At 42.8% G+C, this 15,867-nt stretch overlaps 1 protein-coding gene across 2 annotated transcripts in view; it reads right to left on the bottom strand.

Annotated features, from left to right (window-relative positions):
- Positions 1 to 15,867, bottom strand: part of NARS2 (asparaginyl-tRNA synthetase 2, mitochondrial) — a 52,542-nt gene that overhangs the window by 19,651 nt on the left and 17,024 nt on the right. For both annotated transcript variants that reach the window (XM_072326969.1, XM_072326970.1), the window contains exons 6-7: positions 13,129 to 13,229; positions 614 to 746 (exon numbers count right to left, since the gene is read on the bottom strand). In XM_072326969.1, coding sequence (XP_072183070.1) covers positions 614 to 746; positions 13,129 to 13,229 — 234 coding nt within the window. The remainder of the gene's footprint in view (positions 1 to 613; positions 747 to 13,128; positions 13,230 to 15,867) is intronic.

Genomic DNA, 15,867 nt, shown 5'->3' with positions numbered 1-15,867 from the left:
TGAGGGCATGTGCCGATATTTGCTGACAAGTCCTACTGAATACAAAATTGCTCATATGCTAAAAGTAGTAAGATGCATTAGCATCCATCATGTGATTAAGAGATCTAACCTGGAATATATAAAGCTAGCTGACCGTAGGGATTTCAGTCTTCACTAAAGTCTTGGTGAGTAGTGTATGTCAGCTACTGTTGTTTCTACTTTTAATTTCAATGTAGTTTTCGAGGAACTCTCTTCAAAGAGAATAACGAGGGGCCCACTGTGTAAATAAAGCTCAGATTCACTGGAGAGATGCAAAAGGCTTTGAAGAGGAGAGTGCCACTTTCCTTAGCACCAGTCACATGCATTTATCCATCTTCTGGCTGTATGCAGCCTCCTGTTCAGAGCAGATTTCTGCTTTTCCCTCTGTTCTTTCTTATATCTTCCCTTCCCAATCCCCCTGTTGGCCCCACCTCTGCTGACCAAACCCTGAACGTTGGGATGTGCCTGTGCAACCCCTCCCTGTCTCACTCATGGAGAGAGAAGCTATGACCTCAAGATGAGGGCAGGAAGCACAGCTGAGAGAGAAGGGGGAAGTTTGAACACTGGTTTCCCATAAGCAATTGGAAGTGCCCACCTGCATGATGTCTTGGAGGCTTTCAGTAAAGGACAGCTCAGCCTCCACCATGTAGAACTCTGCCAGGTGCCGGCGACTCTGTGAGTTCTCAGCTCGAAATGTGGGGCCAAAGGTGAACACACGGGTAAAGGCCCTGAAAGGCAAGAAGAACCAAATAGGTCAGGCCCAATAAACAAGCATAGGAAAATCCTATCCACAAGCTCACTTTTCTTGCAGGATCTAGAAGTACTCACGTTTCCATTTTACCTTTGACCAGCTTAATGATGCTACTGTGTACATTGCAGCTACATTCCTTCAGTGTGGTGGGAAGGGGGGGGGTATTCACAGCCCTCCATGACTAAGTGAGGTTAAACAAAACCTGTGCAGTTTTCACTGAACAACAATTACACCCATGGTCCATTCTGTAGTATCAGGTGAAAGGAGAAGCACCAGCCATGCTCCCCTAATCCATACCTCTTCACACCGGTCTGTCATCTCTAGGTACTGTGACACACCAAAGCATAGCAGAGAAGAGAAGGTCCTGCTGCTGATGTTATAGGACTAATGTTAGCACTGCGAGGATGCTGGTGAAGCCCAGCAGGATGAACATATGGTGTACAGCTCACAGTCTCCTCTAGTGGTAAGATCAAAGTTCATCCCTGAAAGGGTCTTTGAGAGAATGGATTGAGCTCCTTCCAATCAGCTGAGAATGGTTCAGCTAGACACAGTTCCTACAGAACACACCTTATGCTGAAGTAACCAATGCACTTTCTATTATGAAGTCTTTCCTCCAGCAACATTCTGGGAAGATCTCAGTGGAGATCAGGCACAGTTTAACACCCATGAAAGGAGGTGTGCTAACTGCAGTGGTTGGCATTTGACTTGTATCTTCTGCAAGCTTTCCGCTCAATAAGGATGTTTACTAGGGACTGTGTGCAGGTTAATTTTGTTAACCAAAATTTAAACAAAAAATGCTACTAAAATGCTGTGTTTTTCCTTTACCCTTTTAAGAAGGCATCTGTGTGGCAAACAAAGGTGCGCTCATGATTTTGGTTCACTCATTTGTTCCTTCATATCACACGACACATAAAGGTTATGATCAAAAGCGGCAGCACTTTCTTCTTCCTTGAGCTGTTAGCTGTATACACACTAGAAAACAGTTCCTGCTCAAGATTTCAAGTACATAGCCTACCTGTAGATTTCTTCTCCCCACTGGCTGTGCTTTCCCCATTCAAACAAATACAGTTTGTCTGCTTTCAGAACCCTCGGCTCCAGCTCCTGGGTTCCGCCATACGTGACCACAACACTTCTGATACTAACACCAGATTTTGCAGCAAATCCTTTTATCCAGGATCCCTTTCAGCACGCCTCTTTTCCCCATGCTTGATAGGACATTACTGTGAACTTCAGCCCTGCCTTGATCATCCTCCTTCAAACTGTCCTTTGCTAAAGCCTTCAGTGATGTCTGAATAAGTGATATTCCAACACCATTGCTCACTGCACTGGTCAGTATTACCTCATCGGTTCTTTGTGCTCTCCCATCTGGAGCCATCTGTTGTCTCAGGTTCTAGAGAAATGCATGTTCTCCCTCACACCACCTCTTTTTTTTTCCCTTCTCCATGTTCCTACAGCACCTGGTACAACAAAGTCTTGGATCCAAAGCTTAAAAGTCTCAACTGCTATAGCAATACAAACAACAAACACAAAACAATGACTCACTTGGCCAAAATAGTTTAATGCTTAAGCCTGAACTGGTCAAAAACTGTTACTTGCTATGGAGCGTCACAGGACGCAGAGCTTGGCCTGCAGTGGGAAACACAAGCTAGACACACATTTCTCAAGGCACAAAGCACTGACATGTAACAGCACAGGACACTGTAGCAGATTACAGACTCCAACAATACAGACTACCATGAGTACTCTGAATTGTCCTTATTTCTTACTCAATAGCAGCCCAAATGTGATGTCTAGTTATTTATCTTCCAAGGGGCTTGCTGACTGCGAGCCATCTGAAAAAATAACAACAATGTGTTGGTCAAACACTCCACAGCCACAGATGGATTTTGCACTGCTAGAATAAAGCCTCTCTATGTCAGACATCTGGGGGAGGACGAGTGCAGAACAGCTCCCCCAGGAACGGATGTTCAGCCTCTTCTCAGCTCTTGCCACCCTGCTGGGACCAATCTCCACCAACACACACAGAGAGCAGCACCTACATGGATAAAAAACATCAGCCCTGAAGCTTCGTGGACTATTCAAGGTGCTCAACAACAGCAACAATAAGGATGTAAGACATTACATAAATGCATAAATCTGACCTTTAATTGTTCTTCAGCTGCTATTAAGAAACGTGTCTGTAGTATCATACCAAGCATGTATAAATACATTAGAAAACAGACACTAGAGCTGGTTCTGCTTCAGTCTTATGGTACCAAGGGCGCTTTGTTCTGTATGCATTCAACACCTAGCACAATGGAGCCTCAGTCCAGGACTGTGCCTCCCAAGCCAATAATTAATCATTTACATTCCCCAGCCTCTGCAAGATTTCCTCCAGCATTCAAAAATAGCTTGAAAATATTGGCTCAGCATCCAAAATGCGCCTAGGTCAAAAAAAAAAAAACCCACAACAATCTGTTGAGCCCTTTGCTTTACCTTTGTAAAGGCAGAGCAGTGGAATTCTCGCTGTCTTCTCATCTGCTACAAAAGCATAGAGGAGAGGCTTTGAAATGAGTCCCTTGCAGCCGACCTCACTCAGAGCTCCAGATCAGAGCCCTCTGGTCAGCAAGTCCGAGTGCATTTATGCAGTTTCCAGGTGCTGCTGGCTGGGGTTGAAACCAGAAGGTAGCACAGAGCTGCTTAATTCATCGCTCCCCTTCTGGGACAGCATATTCTCTGCCCAGTTTCCTGGGCTAATCTGAGAATTTAAGTAGGAGGCCAAGAGAACATCCACTACATTCCCCAGGAAAATCCAGGGCTCCATCCTGCAGAAAGCTGAGCTTGCAGCCCCAATCCAGCCAAGGGCTCAAATACCTCCAAGTTGCAGGCTCACAGGAGTCCCTCTGAAAGCAGAAATCAGCACATGGACGCATTGCTGGAGCACTGCCCTCCTCTGCACTGAAAGACACTTAGGGGAGTCTGTGTTTGTGATAACAACCTGTAAAATACCCAGGAAGGAAGAAACTTCTTCCATCTGCAAGCCTATGTATTACTAAAACGCTCTACAGAAGGAATCTCCCCTCCCATGCAAAGAACTTTACAGCATGCAGAATGAAAACTCATTTGATTCAAACTAGTTGACAACTCATTAGTAAGGCAGTGATAGAAATCAATGGAGAAGTATAAAGTATCTGTGCCCAAAGCTGCTTGAAATCATCCTTTTAATTAAACTCGCACAATGTTTGTAGGCCTGAGTATCTCTGCCTTCCTGGCAATTTTTACACTGCAATTCAAATATAATTAATTGTGCTGATGGTTCCCAAGCCAGGGATGGATTGAGCTTCTTTTTCTGAGCCAGGACTTCATGCTGTTTCTGAGGTAATAAAGACTTATTTGTGCTGTCGAACCAAGGGGATCTAACTCTGAGCAAGGCAATTAATCAAAAAGATGCAATTCCTGCGCAGTCAGCTTACAGCCTACACCAAGGTCACACCACACACTGGTGACACAGCTGGAGACAGAAGCTGGTTGTTGTGACTCAGGGCTAAGCACTAAACCAAACCAGCATGCAGCTATTTATTTCTTCAGTGCCCTCATTCTCACCCCAAAATACTACAGGTGCCTGGCTTAACCCAAAATACAGCAATTACTCCGAAGAGGTTTGTGGTCAGTTCAGCTGGAAGGTGATTTGTGCTAATTCTTATCGTTGGCCACAATGAATGACCCTTCGACACAACACAGTCCATCTCATAACCTTGCACAGGATCCACCCCCTGACATGTATTAAAATCTAGATTGCAAAAAAATCTAGAAGCAGTAGCTTGTACTTGAAGGGTAAAACAACACATAACATCAGCAAAGGAGAGAAGAGCAAGGTGACCCTAAAGATTAGGAGTGCAGCGTTGTCAACCACACCTTCCTTTCCTTTAGAATGGGAATAAATCACTAAAGCAAACTGTTTAATTCCATTCTGTTCCAGCATGATCATGCTCACTATGAGCACAGAAGACCTGCATGCTCCAACAAAATGAGCAGATTTGTTCTGCTGCCAGAACAAGTGATGCTGCAGCACTTGACCCAAACACAACCAGGATATTCAGGTATGTTGAGATACGTATTGTGATACAAGAATATGCACAGATAAAACCATTCGAACCTACCAATCCAGTGTCTCCATCCAGGCTCTTGTTTGAAGAGGAGCTGGAGACACTGAGCTCCTAAAGATGCTGGGAAGGTACAAGAGTTCTGCAGGTTGAAGGATCTCTGGTTCTGGGACAGTGTTTTATATCCTTGACCTGAGTGGACTATGTTAAAGAGAAACCACAGAACTGGACACAAGTATGTGTTTTTTAACCTCAATGTAAAACTAATATTCCCATTACTGTTGTTTGGTGGTTTGGATTTTGTGCAATCAAAATGTTCACAGTTTTGCTGAAAAGTCAGCTGAGGACAAATGCATTTTATCCAGAAAAGATGTTGAAAAAGGAGTTTTATAAAGGATTCTTTGCAGAATGTGCCACTTCCACCTGCCTATGAGGAAAAGCTGCATCTTGACAGGGGCTTTTACAGCAGCCTGTGAGGCTCAGGCCTGGGCAGCAGAGCTGAGGTGCTGAGCGCTACGGTTCCAATTCATGCTGTGACAAGATGGGACTGTACTTCCTCCTGTAGGCGGTCAAAAATAAACACACGTATTAAAAAAAAATTATATTGTCTAAGTTCCCAGACAGGGATTGGGAAGTGCCAGACTTCCACCCCAGCCAGCCAGCAGCAACACAGCAGTTTCCCTTGCTGTGACTTCCAAAGGGCAGAGTCCTACCAGAAGCTTCTCCCCAACCACGTCATCTGCTTTGGCTTCAGCAGCAAGGCTCCTCTTCAGGCCACCCATCTCTGCTTGACAAAGATCCAGGCACAAATGAATGAACAGCAACGTGATCCGTACTCCCCACCTATCTGATACAGCACCCCACACTTTCCTTATGAAGCCTCACTGCACATCTAGGCTTCCTATTGTTAGTTTATAGGTGGCAGAAAAACAGGGGTAAACTAAGACACAAAGCAGTTAACTTGGAGCCATACAACCTCCTCCGCTCCAGGCTCTAAGATCTCATCAGTTTGGGCTCTCTGCCCCTTTATGAGTCTCTGTAGTACTTTATTCTCTGTGGATTCTTGTTTTGTTCAAATTTGGTTATTATTATTTCTAATTTAAGTCAATAAAGCAACCAATTTGCAATGATAACTTGAGATGGGCTGATGAAAGCCACCAAAGCAGTCCAGCATTTATTCAAATGGTTTTCCATGCCCAAGATAAAAGAGACCCTCCACAAAGAAGTGATACAAAACGTATCATGCATTTAAATGAAACGAGGTCCAAAGGTCTCTTTCAAAATGTATTCATCCCAGTGACTCCAACTCTAAGTAATAAAAATACATTACCACCATGGGAAAAAAAAAGAAAGCAACTGTGATAAATCCTTTTTCTTTCAGAGTGGAAAAATCACATGTTGTCTATAAACTGCATTTTAATAACTTTAAAGAGGACTTCTTTTTTGTCAGCTTCTTTTCAGATGGACACTGGCTCTCCCAGCTCCACAAATATGAATGGCAGCCAGAAACCACACTGGTGGGTGCATTACTGCATAAGGAATAGCATAGCTGGAGCCCCACTTGAAAGTTTGGCTGAGGCTATTTAAAATCTGCAAGGCCTCAAGATCTACAGTGATAAGTACGTAATTGTTTTAAATATAGTTTTTAAAAGTTTAATGCGACACACTTCAGTCGACTATAAAATATCCACCTCCATATATTCTGCTTCAGTGCAATGACTGCAAACCTTTGAAGAAATTCAGTGTGCACACTACTGTTGGATTTGGGGACTGACCTTAAGGAAAGCTGAGAGAGCAAAAGGAGATGGAGCTGTCTGCCTTAATGCCTAATACTGGAGCCATTTCCTTGGGCATAAAATCCTCCCTGGGAAGCAGGAGCTGCTGGAACTTAGGGCACGTTCAGGCTGGATACTAGGAAAAATCTCTTCTCCAAAAGAGCAGTAATGCACTGGGAGAGGCTGTCCAAAGAAGTGTTGGAGTCACCATCCCTGGGGGTGTTCAGGAACCAAGAAGATGTGTCACTGAGAGACATGGTTCAATGGGCATAGAGGTGATGGGCTGATGGTTGGACTAGATTATCACAGTATCACCAAGGTTGGAAAAGATCTCCAAGATCATGCGGTCCAACCGTCCACTTATCACCAGCATTTCCCTGGAGCCGTGAGCTCCTCCTCTTCCCCAGACTGATCAATCTCAGTTCCCTCAGCTGCTCCCCATAAGACTTGTGCTCCAAACCCCTCACAGCTCCGTTGATGTCTTTCTTGTAGTGAGAGGTCCAAAACAGAACACAACACTTGAGGTATGGCCTCACCAGAGCTGAGCACAGAAGGACAATCACTGCCAGCCGGTTCTTTACCCAACAAAGAGTACACCTGTCCAAAGTCATGGGCAGCCAACTTCTCCAGGAGAATACCATGGGAGACTTGGAATTAACTCAGAATCATCAAGGTTGGAAAAGATAACAGTTTATCCCCTTCAAAGCAATCAAGTTTGCCACATCGGCAACTGTGCAACAGGTAAGTTGTAGCACGGGGCACCCTCAGCTTCTTGCTTGCCTCTCTCACAAAGAACAAGTTTATGGAAACTACATGAATGTGGCTTCAATGAAACATGGAGATGGTTGTAACACTATCACAACTCTTAATGCCACAGTTCCTTCCCCTCTACAGACATGAAGGTTTGGCTTGCCACACTTGAAGCTGTATGGGGCCCTAGACAAATCTGGATGTTTGGATCTGTTGACTCAGATCCTGAAGCATCTACCAGTGCCTTCAACAGGGGTGACAAGATGTTCAGAGGGCAAAGGACTCAGGAGAGGTACAGAATAGCTTACCTTAGCTTAGCTAGGAGGACCTGGAATTTTGGATGATGATGCTTTTCACCAGATCAATGCAAAACCTGTTCTGATGCTACCTGCACATTTTTTACAGCCACACAAGGAAGTAAAGAGCACAGTCCAAGACACTGCTGGGACTACACTCAGCCCTACATGCACGGATGGCTACAGGCAACTGTCAGCACATTCCCTTTGCTTCCACTCCCAAAAATGTGGAGATGCAGAAAGGACCAAGGGGGTATCGTTGTAAAGCCCTTATCAGCCAAGCAGCCCTAGGCAGTCTACAGTGCTTTTGCACTGGGCTTCCCAGTGATACAAAGTCATTAACAGTCACTGCAGCAGACATGTACCAGACTGAAGCATGCAGTAATTGATTAAAGCCAGAGATGTCACAGTTGCTTTTTATAGCTCAAATTAAGCGGCAGCTTAATTAATGGAAGTTAGTGTGCTAATTATAAGAGTCTGTGTTATGAGTCAGACTCAACTGTTGCACAAGAAATGTCAGAGATTTTTTTTTTAGGGATCCAATATAAATAATTACACTTCTATTTGTTAATTTTTAGCAACAGGAATGCTATACAACTGGACGTCATTCTTGCAGCTGCATCTGAAAGCATTTCAAGTAGTACAATGTAGAGCAAATATTTGCTTGAGGTGAATGCAATTTTTTTCCATAATTCTCAAGTCATTTCAGAATCAAATTTTAAGGCTGCATTTGCCAGACTGCCAAAAGAAAAGCCACTTTTACAGCAGTAAGGCTGCGTCTTTTTGCAGCTCTGCAATATCTTCTTGAACATCAATCCAAACAGACAGCCCTCTCTCACCGCTGCTATGAAAAGCAGTGAAATGGTGACATTTTTCAAATGAAATCAGTGCAATCTTCTGAAACCAACAGGAAATTCATGCTTTTAGCTCTCTGCAAACTCATGTAGACACAGCTAACGTGGTCTGAATGACTGAGATTTTTCTTAGAGTCTCTCTAAAACCAGAAAAGCCAGTTGCAGGATTGCAGATAATGTCTGGAATTAGAAGGAAACCAATAAAATCCACAAACCATGAGGATGTGTGTAAGGAGAGTAAAATTAATTATGTTTCAACTAAACCAAGTTTGATAATGAGACGTTAACAGGCAGATGCAAATGCAAAAGGCTGAGAATGTAGCTTAGGCAGAAAAATACAAGTATTAGGGAGAGATTCTGAACTGAAATTGAACTAGAGGTGGTTCATTTAGATGGCTCTGTGCATGAGATCAGCAAAGAGAAAAATGGGAACAAAGTCAAGAATAAACTTAGGATGGCAGAACAATTCAAGCCGGTAGGGATCTCAAGAGGTCACTAGTCCAACCCCCTGCTTAAAGCAGGGTCAGCAAGAAGATCAGACCAGGGTTATCTGGCCTTTCTCCAGCTCTGTCTTGGAAAATCCCCGAGGATGCAAACTGCACAACCTCCCTCAGCAATCTTTTCTGATGCTTGACTGATCTCTTCTTGAACTTTTCCCCCTATAACCATTCAGAAGTTCTCACTGCAACTTATGCCCATTTTCTCCTGCCCTTCTGTCACTCATCACTGCAAAGATTCTATGATTGTCTGCTTGATAACCTCTTTGCAGGTGTCAGTAGGCTCCTAGAAGTTTGCACTTAAGCCTTCTGCTCATTTGTAGGGAAACAAGAGATGAGAAACCTACTGAGGGACTGAAGAGAGAAGAAACAGATTGAGGGAGGGTGAGAAAGGAGAAGAGGAAACTTAATCTGAGCTTTAGGAAGGGGATGGCCTCCAGAGCTATCCAGAAGAGCAACTCCAATGAAACTAACGATGCAAAAGGCAGAACAGACAGTGCCTGGTATGGAATGAGAGGTCAGGACAACCAGAGCAAAACAATGATGTAAGCTGTTAGCAACAAGGCTGGAAAGAGAGGAGCAGGTAGATCTTGTGGGAAGTTCAGATGGGTGAAAGGAGAAATAAATGAGTAAATACAACCAGTGAGCTGTGCTTCTTGGCAACAGTTGGTTTTGGCTGCCTGCAGCGTGCCTCTGAATCATCAGCTCTCACAGACCCTCCAGCCTAGTTCAAATCCCCAAAAGGGCTTTTATGCTTACAGGAGGTTGAGGAAATACCACAAGGACCAGCGACTTCACAGCAAACCAGTGACATTTTAAACCAGTTATTGGGGCACACACAGTCCTACAAACCTCTAGCCACAGTGTTTACTGACTCATCTAGGATTTAGAAGGCTACAGAGATGTGTTACTGAATAAAAGACCTTTATTTTCTTCTTTTGGAGACCTCAGTCAGCCTCTAGATTTATAGCAGCTGACAATGAATCAGACACTCTGAGCAGTCAACCTAGATGCCGTCACTGCAAATGAAATGAGAAGTTGTGCCAACTAGGCCATTCTTGTCACGCCGAGAGACAAGACGAACTCTTCTGACCTTGCCTTCAATAACAAGTACACACAGCTTAGTAGATGGTCAATAAATACAGGAGTTCCTTTTTTTCATCCTTTTTCTTCGGAAAAAGAGGTTCAAAACTCCCAAGTCATAACTGCTATACTGCGCTGTACTTCTATCATCAGAAATAGCACCATAAAACAGAGCCCAGGGCTGTGGACAACACACAGACATAATGTCCTAACAGTGACACCCCACAGACTGCAAATGAACTCTCAGCGGAAGGCTTGGGTCCAGACATATCTGGTAAGTCTTCCCATACGGCCCCTGCCCAGACTTTTCCAACCACAGCTTGCAGCCTGTTTGTGAGCTCTGAAAAGCTAAAAGTGAGCTCCAAGCAGACATGACTGTCTGCCCAGTTGACTTTCTGATCCCTAGAACACCCCATGGAAAAATTCCTCTCATACCTGTCTTGCACCACCCCTGGTTTGTGCAGGATCTGCCTCTGCACTCCCATTTCCCACAGCACATCACAGCAGGAAACAGGCCAAGACTGGATGAGAAAGGATCTGCCTCCCAAATATTTCTACCTTGGACTCCTCCCACAAACTCTCATGGACCAGTTGTTCCTGAAAATGGTACGACTGAAGCAAGTCAACACTTATTTAAGCAAAAGGGGATTGCTGAAGAATAGTTCATTTTCTTGGCTCTAAGTGAGAGAAAGGGTAAATTTCATTGGATCAAATCTAAAATGCACAATTCTTCACCGTTATGACTGCTTTGTTTACTACGAGAGCCAGAGCACTTCCATTTTGAGGAAGGGACTCTCACATTTTCATGCTTTGAAAGCATCATGAGAACAAGTCTGTCTGCCAAGCAGATTTCATTACTACCATGCACTTAAATTATTTGATTGTGTAAGAATCCTATTCACAGACTGACAGCCGACCTTCTTCACACAAGAAACCAGAAATAAAAACCTTCTCGGTATCTGAAGGGTTTCACAGAGTTAAGACAGCTAACATTTCAATTCCACAGCAAAACATCACATGTTTCTGCATCTAGAAGCTCGATCTATTTTTGAAGGCTGAAGGGATACAACAGCACTCGAGTTCTAGGCCTCAAAAACTCCCCGTGTTTAAATAAAATAAGAAGAGTGGGTTCACAGAGCAGCTATGCCCCATTACGAATAAACACCACTTATCTACATTTAGACAGCACTGGATCCATTTAAATGCCTGTAAGAACAGCATGTTACTGTCAAACAAGAACACGAAGCTGTAATACAGTGTACTGCATTCAGAAGAGTATTGATTTTTTTTTGGCCCATCCTTACAGAGCAAGGTGCACCTGAATGACAGCAATGGAAAAAATAGTTAGCAGGCAGGACCTGCCCAACTGAGCCTTCTGCTCAATCCCAGGGCAGGCTGTGTACTATTTAAAGGGAATAGACTGATGTACGAGGGTGAGATTGTATTTCAAGTTAATCATTACAATCCATACTTTTCTTTGCACTTATCTGATTTGTGGAATTACGTCTTTCAATAAAGGTCACAAGGCATGAAAGCCAATTAAGCCTAACACGTATGAGTGGATGTCATCCCATCTTCTTTCAGGGATGCAAAACTCTACAGTTAAACAAACCTCATTATCTTGTCTCAGATAATGTCTGAGATGACGCATCAGCCTTTGGCTGCCAAGTGACCTGTGTGCTTCTGTCACAGCAGCCAGGGCACCACATGAGAGCAAGTCAAAAACATCCTGTCCATTGAGAACCTCTGGCTTGAGTATTTTAGCAGATCCCAGCTGTCTAGGTGGTCTGAGATACAGCCTCACAGACAGAATAAACAAGGCAGAAAACAGATTTCTGAAGAAACTGCTATTTTTACTTGCAGGCAAAACCTTAATGATTTCACTGCAGCTATTTACTTACCAGCAGTCGACTACAGTCCGCAACACCGATTAAATGGAAAGTAGCTTAACATTTATTATTTGGTTCTCAACACTGGAAATGAGGCATGGACAACTTACACTATTAGAAATATTCATTGTAGTCTACATGAAAAGACAGGTCGCTCAACTTCTAACCACGTTTTCTAAAGCTAGGGTTTTATTCCCCTTGTTTTCAGGAGACTTGCACCTAATTAGTTACCTAACAGTTAATAATCACTTCAGAAGTAGCTCTGTATCCCCTGTGAGTGCATGTGAAACCCCCTTGGCAACTCAGAAAAAGACAAAGACCCACCTGATCTGTGATAAGCTTTACCAGCAATTCAGCTGACTGACAGCAACTTGGCTGAAGAACCACATCTGAGAATAACCCACATTGTAAGCATTCAGAGAACACTGCTTTCAAATAAGGGATGGTTCTGACTCCATCTGCTTGATAAACTCAATTTACTGGGAAAATTTGGTGTAGATGAGCGTAACATTCCTTAATCAAAGGGAAAAGTGGCTCTGACAGTTTATGACACTTTTACTCCTAACAGTCTCAGCGAAACATTAATATCAAAAGCTTGAGGATTTTCTTTTTTGTTTTTTAAATTAAAGTCAGTATTAACTGTTCAACTGTGATCACTTTGGTGGCTGGACTGAACAAAGCCATGAAACATAAGAAATGAGAACTGGCAGGGGGAAGAAATCCAACAGGAAGACTGTACACACAAATGTAGTTTGGGATAAAAACAAAAAAAGAAGAAAGTAACATGATTGCTCAAGTTAAAAAGAATTTCTGAGACACAGTAAATGTGAAGAAGCCATTTAACATACTATAACTAATGATAACAAACCTCTTGTCTTTCCTATAAAGATTATGTCTGCATCCAGTATTCCCAATCCACACCAGATTCCTAGAGACTAAAGCTAGTTCACAGACTAGAATCAAAAGGAGTTCAGCTTTCACCTACATACATTGACCTTTCACATCATCATCCAGGCACTGCTGCTCATTTTCTTTCTGGCGCACGTTGCAGATATCTAATGGGTAACAATGGGGCGCAATTGCCAAATGAAAAGATATCACAGATCAAACCAAAAATGTGTAATTTTACTCACCCTGCCATCACTTCTAAATGGAGCTGGCCAGAAACTGTAAGGAAGGTGGGTACATTAAAGAAGTGGTTCTTTTCTGCAGATTCCTTTGCCTCGTGCGATGTCTGCAAATCAAAAAACCACATGTTAAGCTATCAGTGTTTGAATAAAGATCACAGCCCCCCACTTCTTTTTCTTCCTCCTAAGAAGTCCATCAGAGTCCACCCAAACACCTCTGAGAAGGAATCCAACAGTCATATATGATGTTACCCATCTTTGCTCAGACAACTAAAAGGCTCTATAAACAATTCAAGCAAAAGACAGGGAAACAAAAATAACCCACGTGACAAAGTACTCTCGGAGACTTCTCTTTGTAAGTGTTTGAAGCACCTAATGTGGCTGCATAGTACAAAGTCATACACCAAGCTGGAAACAAGACAGTTCCCCACTTCCATTTTCAGCGATTTATGAGGATGTGAGTTGTAGGTATTACGACTTACAGAACAAGTGAGCTGTTGCACATTCCACCTACATCACCACGAAAGCTCAGATATGTCGATAGAGAGGAAAAACAAACAGTTCTTTCAGATATGGCTCAAATTAATGGGGATTGTAAATTAGATGCAGGACAATTAGTTTTTTCAGTTCAGCTGCAGAGATGTAACTCACTAAGATGACACAACTTCACAGGGTTTGACCATCAGTCCAAAACTTCTCAAGGGCAGTGGTGAGTTCATACCAACTAAAAGAATTTATGACTCTTCCCTTCTCACCTCTTGCCTTTGTATGTTGGATATATACATCTGGAGCTCTGAGTTTTACTAAAAGTAAACAACTATGTAATGTATGTATTTAAATATGTGTGAGTCAAAGCAGAAATGGCATTGTAGAAAGGAAGATGATAAAATGTAAAATAAAGCGTCAGGGAGGACATATGTACCATTTAAAAAGCAAGTCTGAGAATACAGGCGGTGGAAGACCAGATTTTCTAGGATAGTCTCTGGGTTTGAGCTCCAAGGCAGAGTAAAACATACTGTAGCTAAAGGCTCTGTCCATATAGGAACTTGGGAGAAGGTGGAGAAATGACATACCATGTCTCTAGGAAACAAAAACACACAGAATGAAAATCCCACTGGATCATCTGTTGAGCACCTTCCCTACAAAGACAGGCTGAGGAACATGGGCTTGTTCAGCATGGAGAAGATAACGCTGCAGGGTGATCTCATTGCAGCCTTTCAGTACCTAAAGGGAGCCTACAAACAGGAGGGGAGTCAGATCTTAGAAAGGGGAGCTAACAGCTGGACAAGGAGAAATGGTTTTAAGTCAAAGGAGGGAAGATTTAGGTTGGATGTCAGGGGGAAGTTCTTTACTGTGAGAGCAGTGAGCTGCCCAGAGAGGCTGTGGATGCCCCGTCCACCCCTGGAGGTGTTCAAGGCCAGGTTGGATGGGGTCTGGGCAGCCTGGTTTGGTATTAAAAGTGGAACTTGGTGGCCCTGCCTGTGACTGGAGTTTGGAGCTTGATGATGCTTGAGGTCCCTTCCAACCCAAGCCATTCTATGATTCTGTGTGGGACAATTTGCTCATCAACATTCAAAAGAGTGAAACCAATGTATCAACCTTGTCTCCAAACATATAAATGCATTTTTCATTCTTTCATACCAAGAAAAATAGTGAAAGGGAAGAATCTCTACCATTAGGAAAGTCAATAGTAGTGCTTTCAAAACTCAATTTCAAGCATATTGAAAAAGCAGATGAGTATTTTCCACACTGTGTACACTATCTTTTAATAACTCCTACAATCAGTGCTATTTCTTGTTCATAGACAAGCGTTATTTTTTTCCTCACTGGTAAAACAAAAGCCAACAGCAAAAAAAGCAATGGAATATCCTCTTAAGGCTCCATTGCTTTTCAGTCTTCAGAAAAGAAGAACTACAACAACCTGGAGCTGCAAACATCACAGCAGAGATATCATATAGGCACTGAAAAATGTTTCATTTCAGCTTCTTCCTATTAGTTCCAGTCACCAAATATTTAAGCATAAAAAAAACTACATGTAATGGAAAATTTAGCAAGTTCAGCAATTATGAAAGAAGTCTGAAATAAATTCCATTCATGTGAGGCATTATTTTCAGGTTTTAATTTCCAGGTACAGAAGAGAAATTGAAAGACCTCTGCTATGATACCTTTACAAATCACTTAAGAATTATGCTTCACTATTGCCCTGCTGAAAACCAAGGAGGTCCAAAGACAGCAATGAGCCCTTGGAGCGAAGAAAGACACAGGAGTACTAATAATAGGTGATACTGTAGTGAGTCCAGCAAAGGTGATGAAGGAACTGGTGCATATTTCAGGTGAGGAGAGACAGGGAGCTGTGACTGCTCAGCCTGGAGAACAGGAAGGTCAGGGGGAGATCATCACTGTCCACAAATACTAGAAAGGACAGTGCAAAGAAGACAGGGCCAGGCCCTCTTGTCACTGGTGCCCAACCACAAGAGAAGAGAAGATAAACTCCACCTGGCTGTGCCTGAGCAGCAGGAGTTGAATTGGATGATGTCTAGAGGTAACAACTCTGTCATTTTATTTATATATATATATATTTTTTTTTTTTTTAAACAAAAAACATTAAGATAATTGAGATCACATCAGCATCTTCTGTATCTCAACATTACCCATAAGCTTTAGAGGAGTCAAAGGTTAGGAAAATGAAAGAAAGGTTTTGTTGATCTACATTCACTTCAAAACAAGTACTTCCTTCTGAGATAA

The sequence above is a fragment of the Excalfactoria chinensis genome, chromosome 1, assembly GCF_039878825.1.
Source record: "Excalfactoria chinensis isolate bCotChi1 chromosome 1, bCotChi1.hap2, whole genome shotgun sequence".
NCBI lineage: Eukaryota > Metazoa > Chordata > Aves > Galliformes > Phasianidae > Excalfactoria > Excalfactoria chinensis.
The sequence above is the reverse complement of the archived record's forward strand: the minus strand, read 5'-3'. Positions and strand labels throughout refer to the sequence as shown.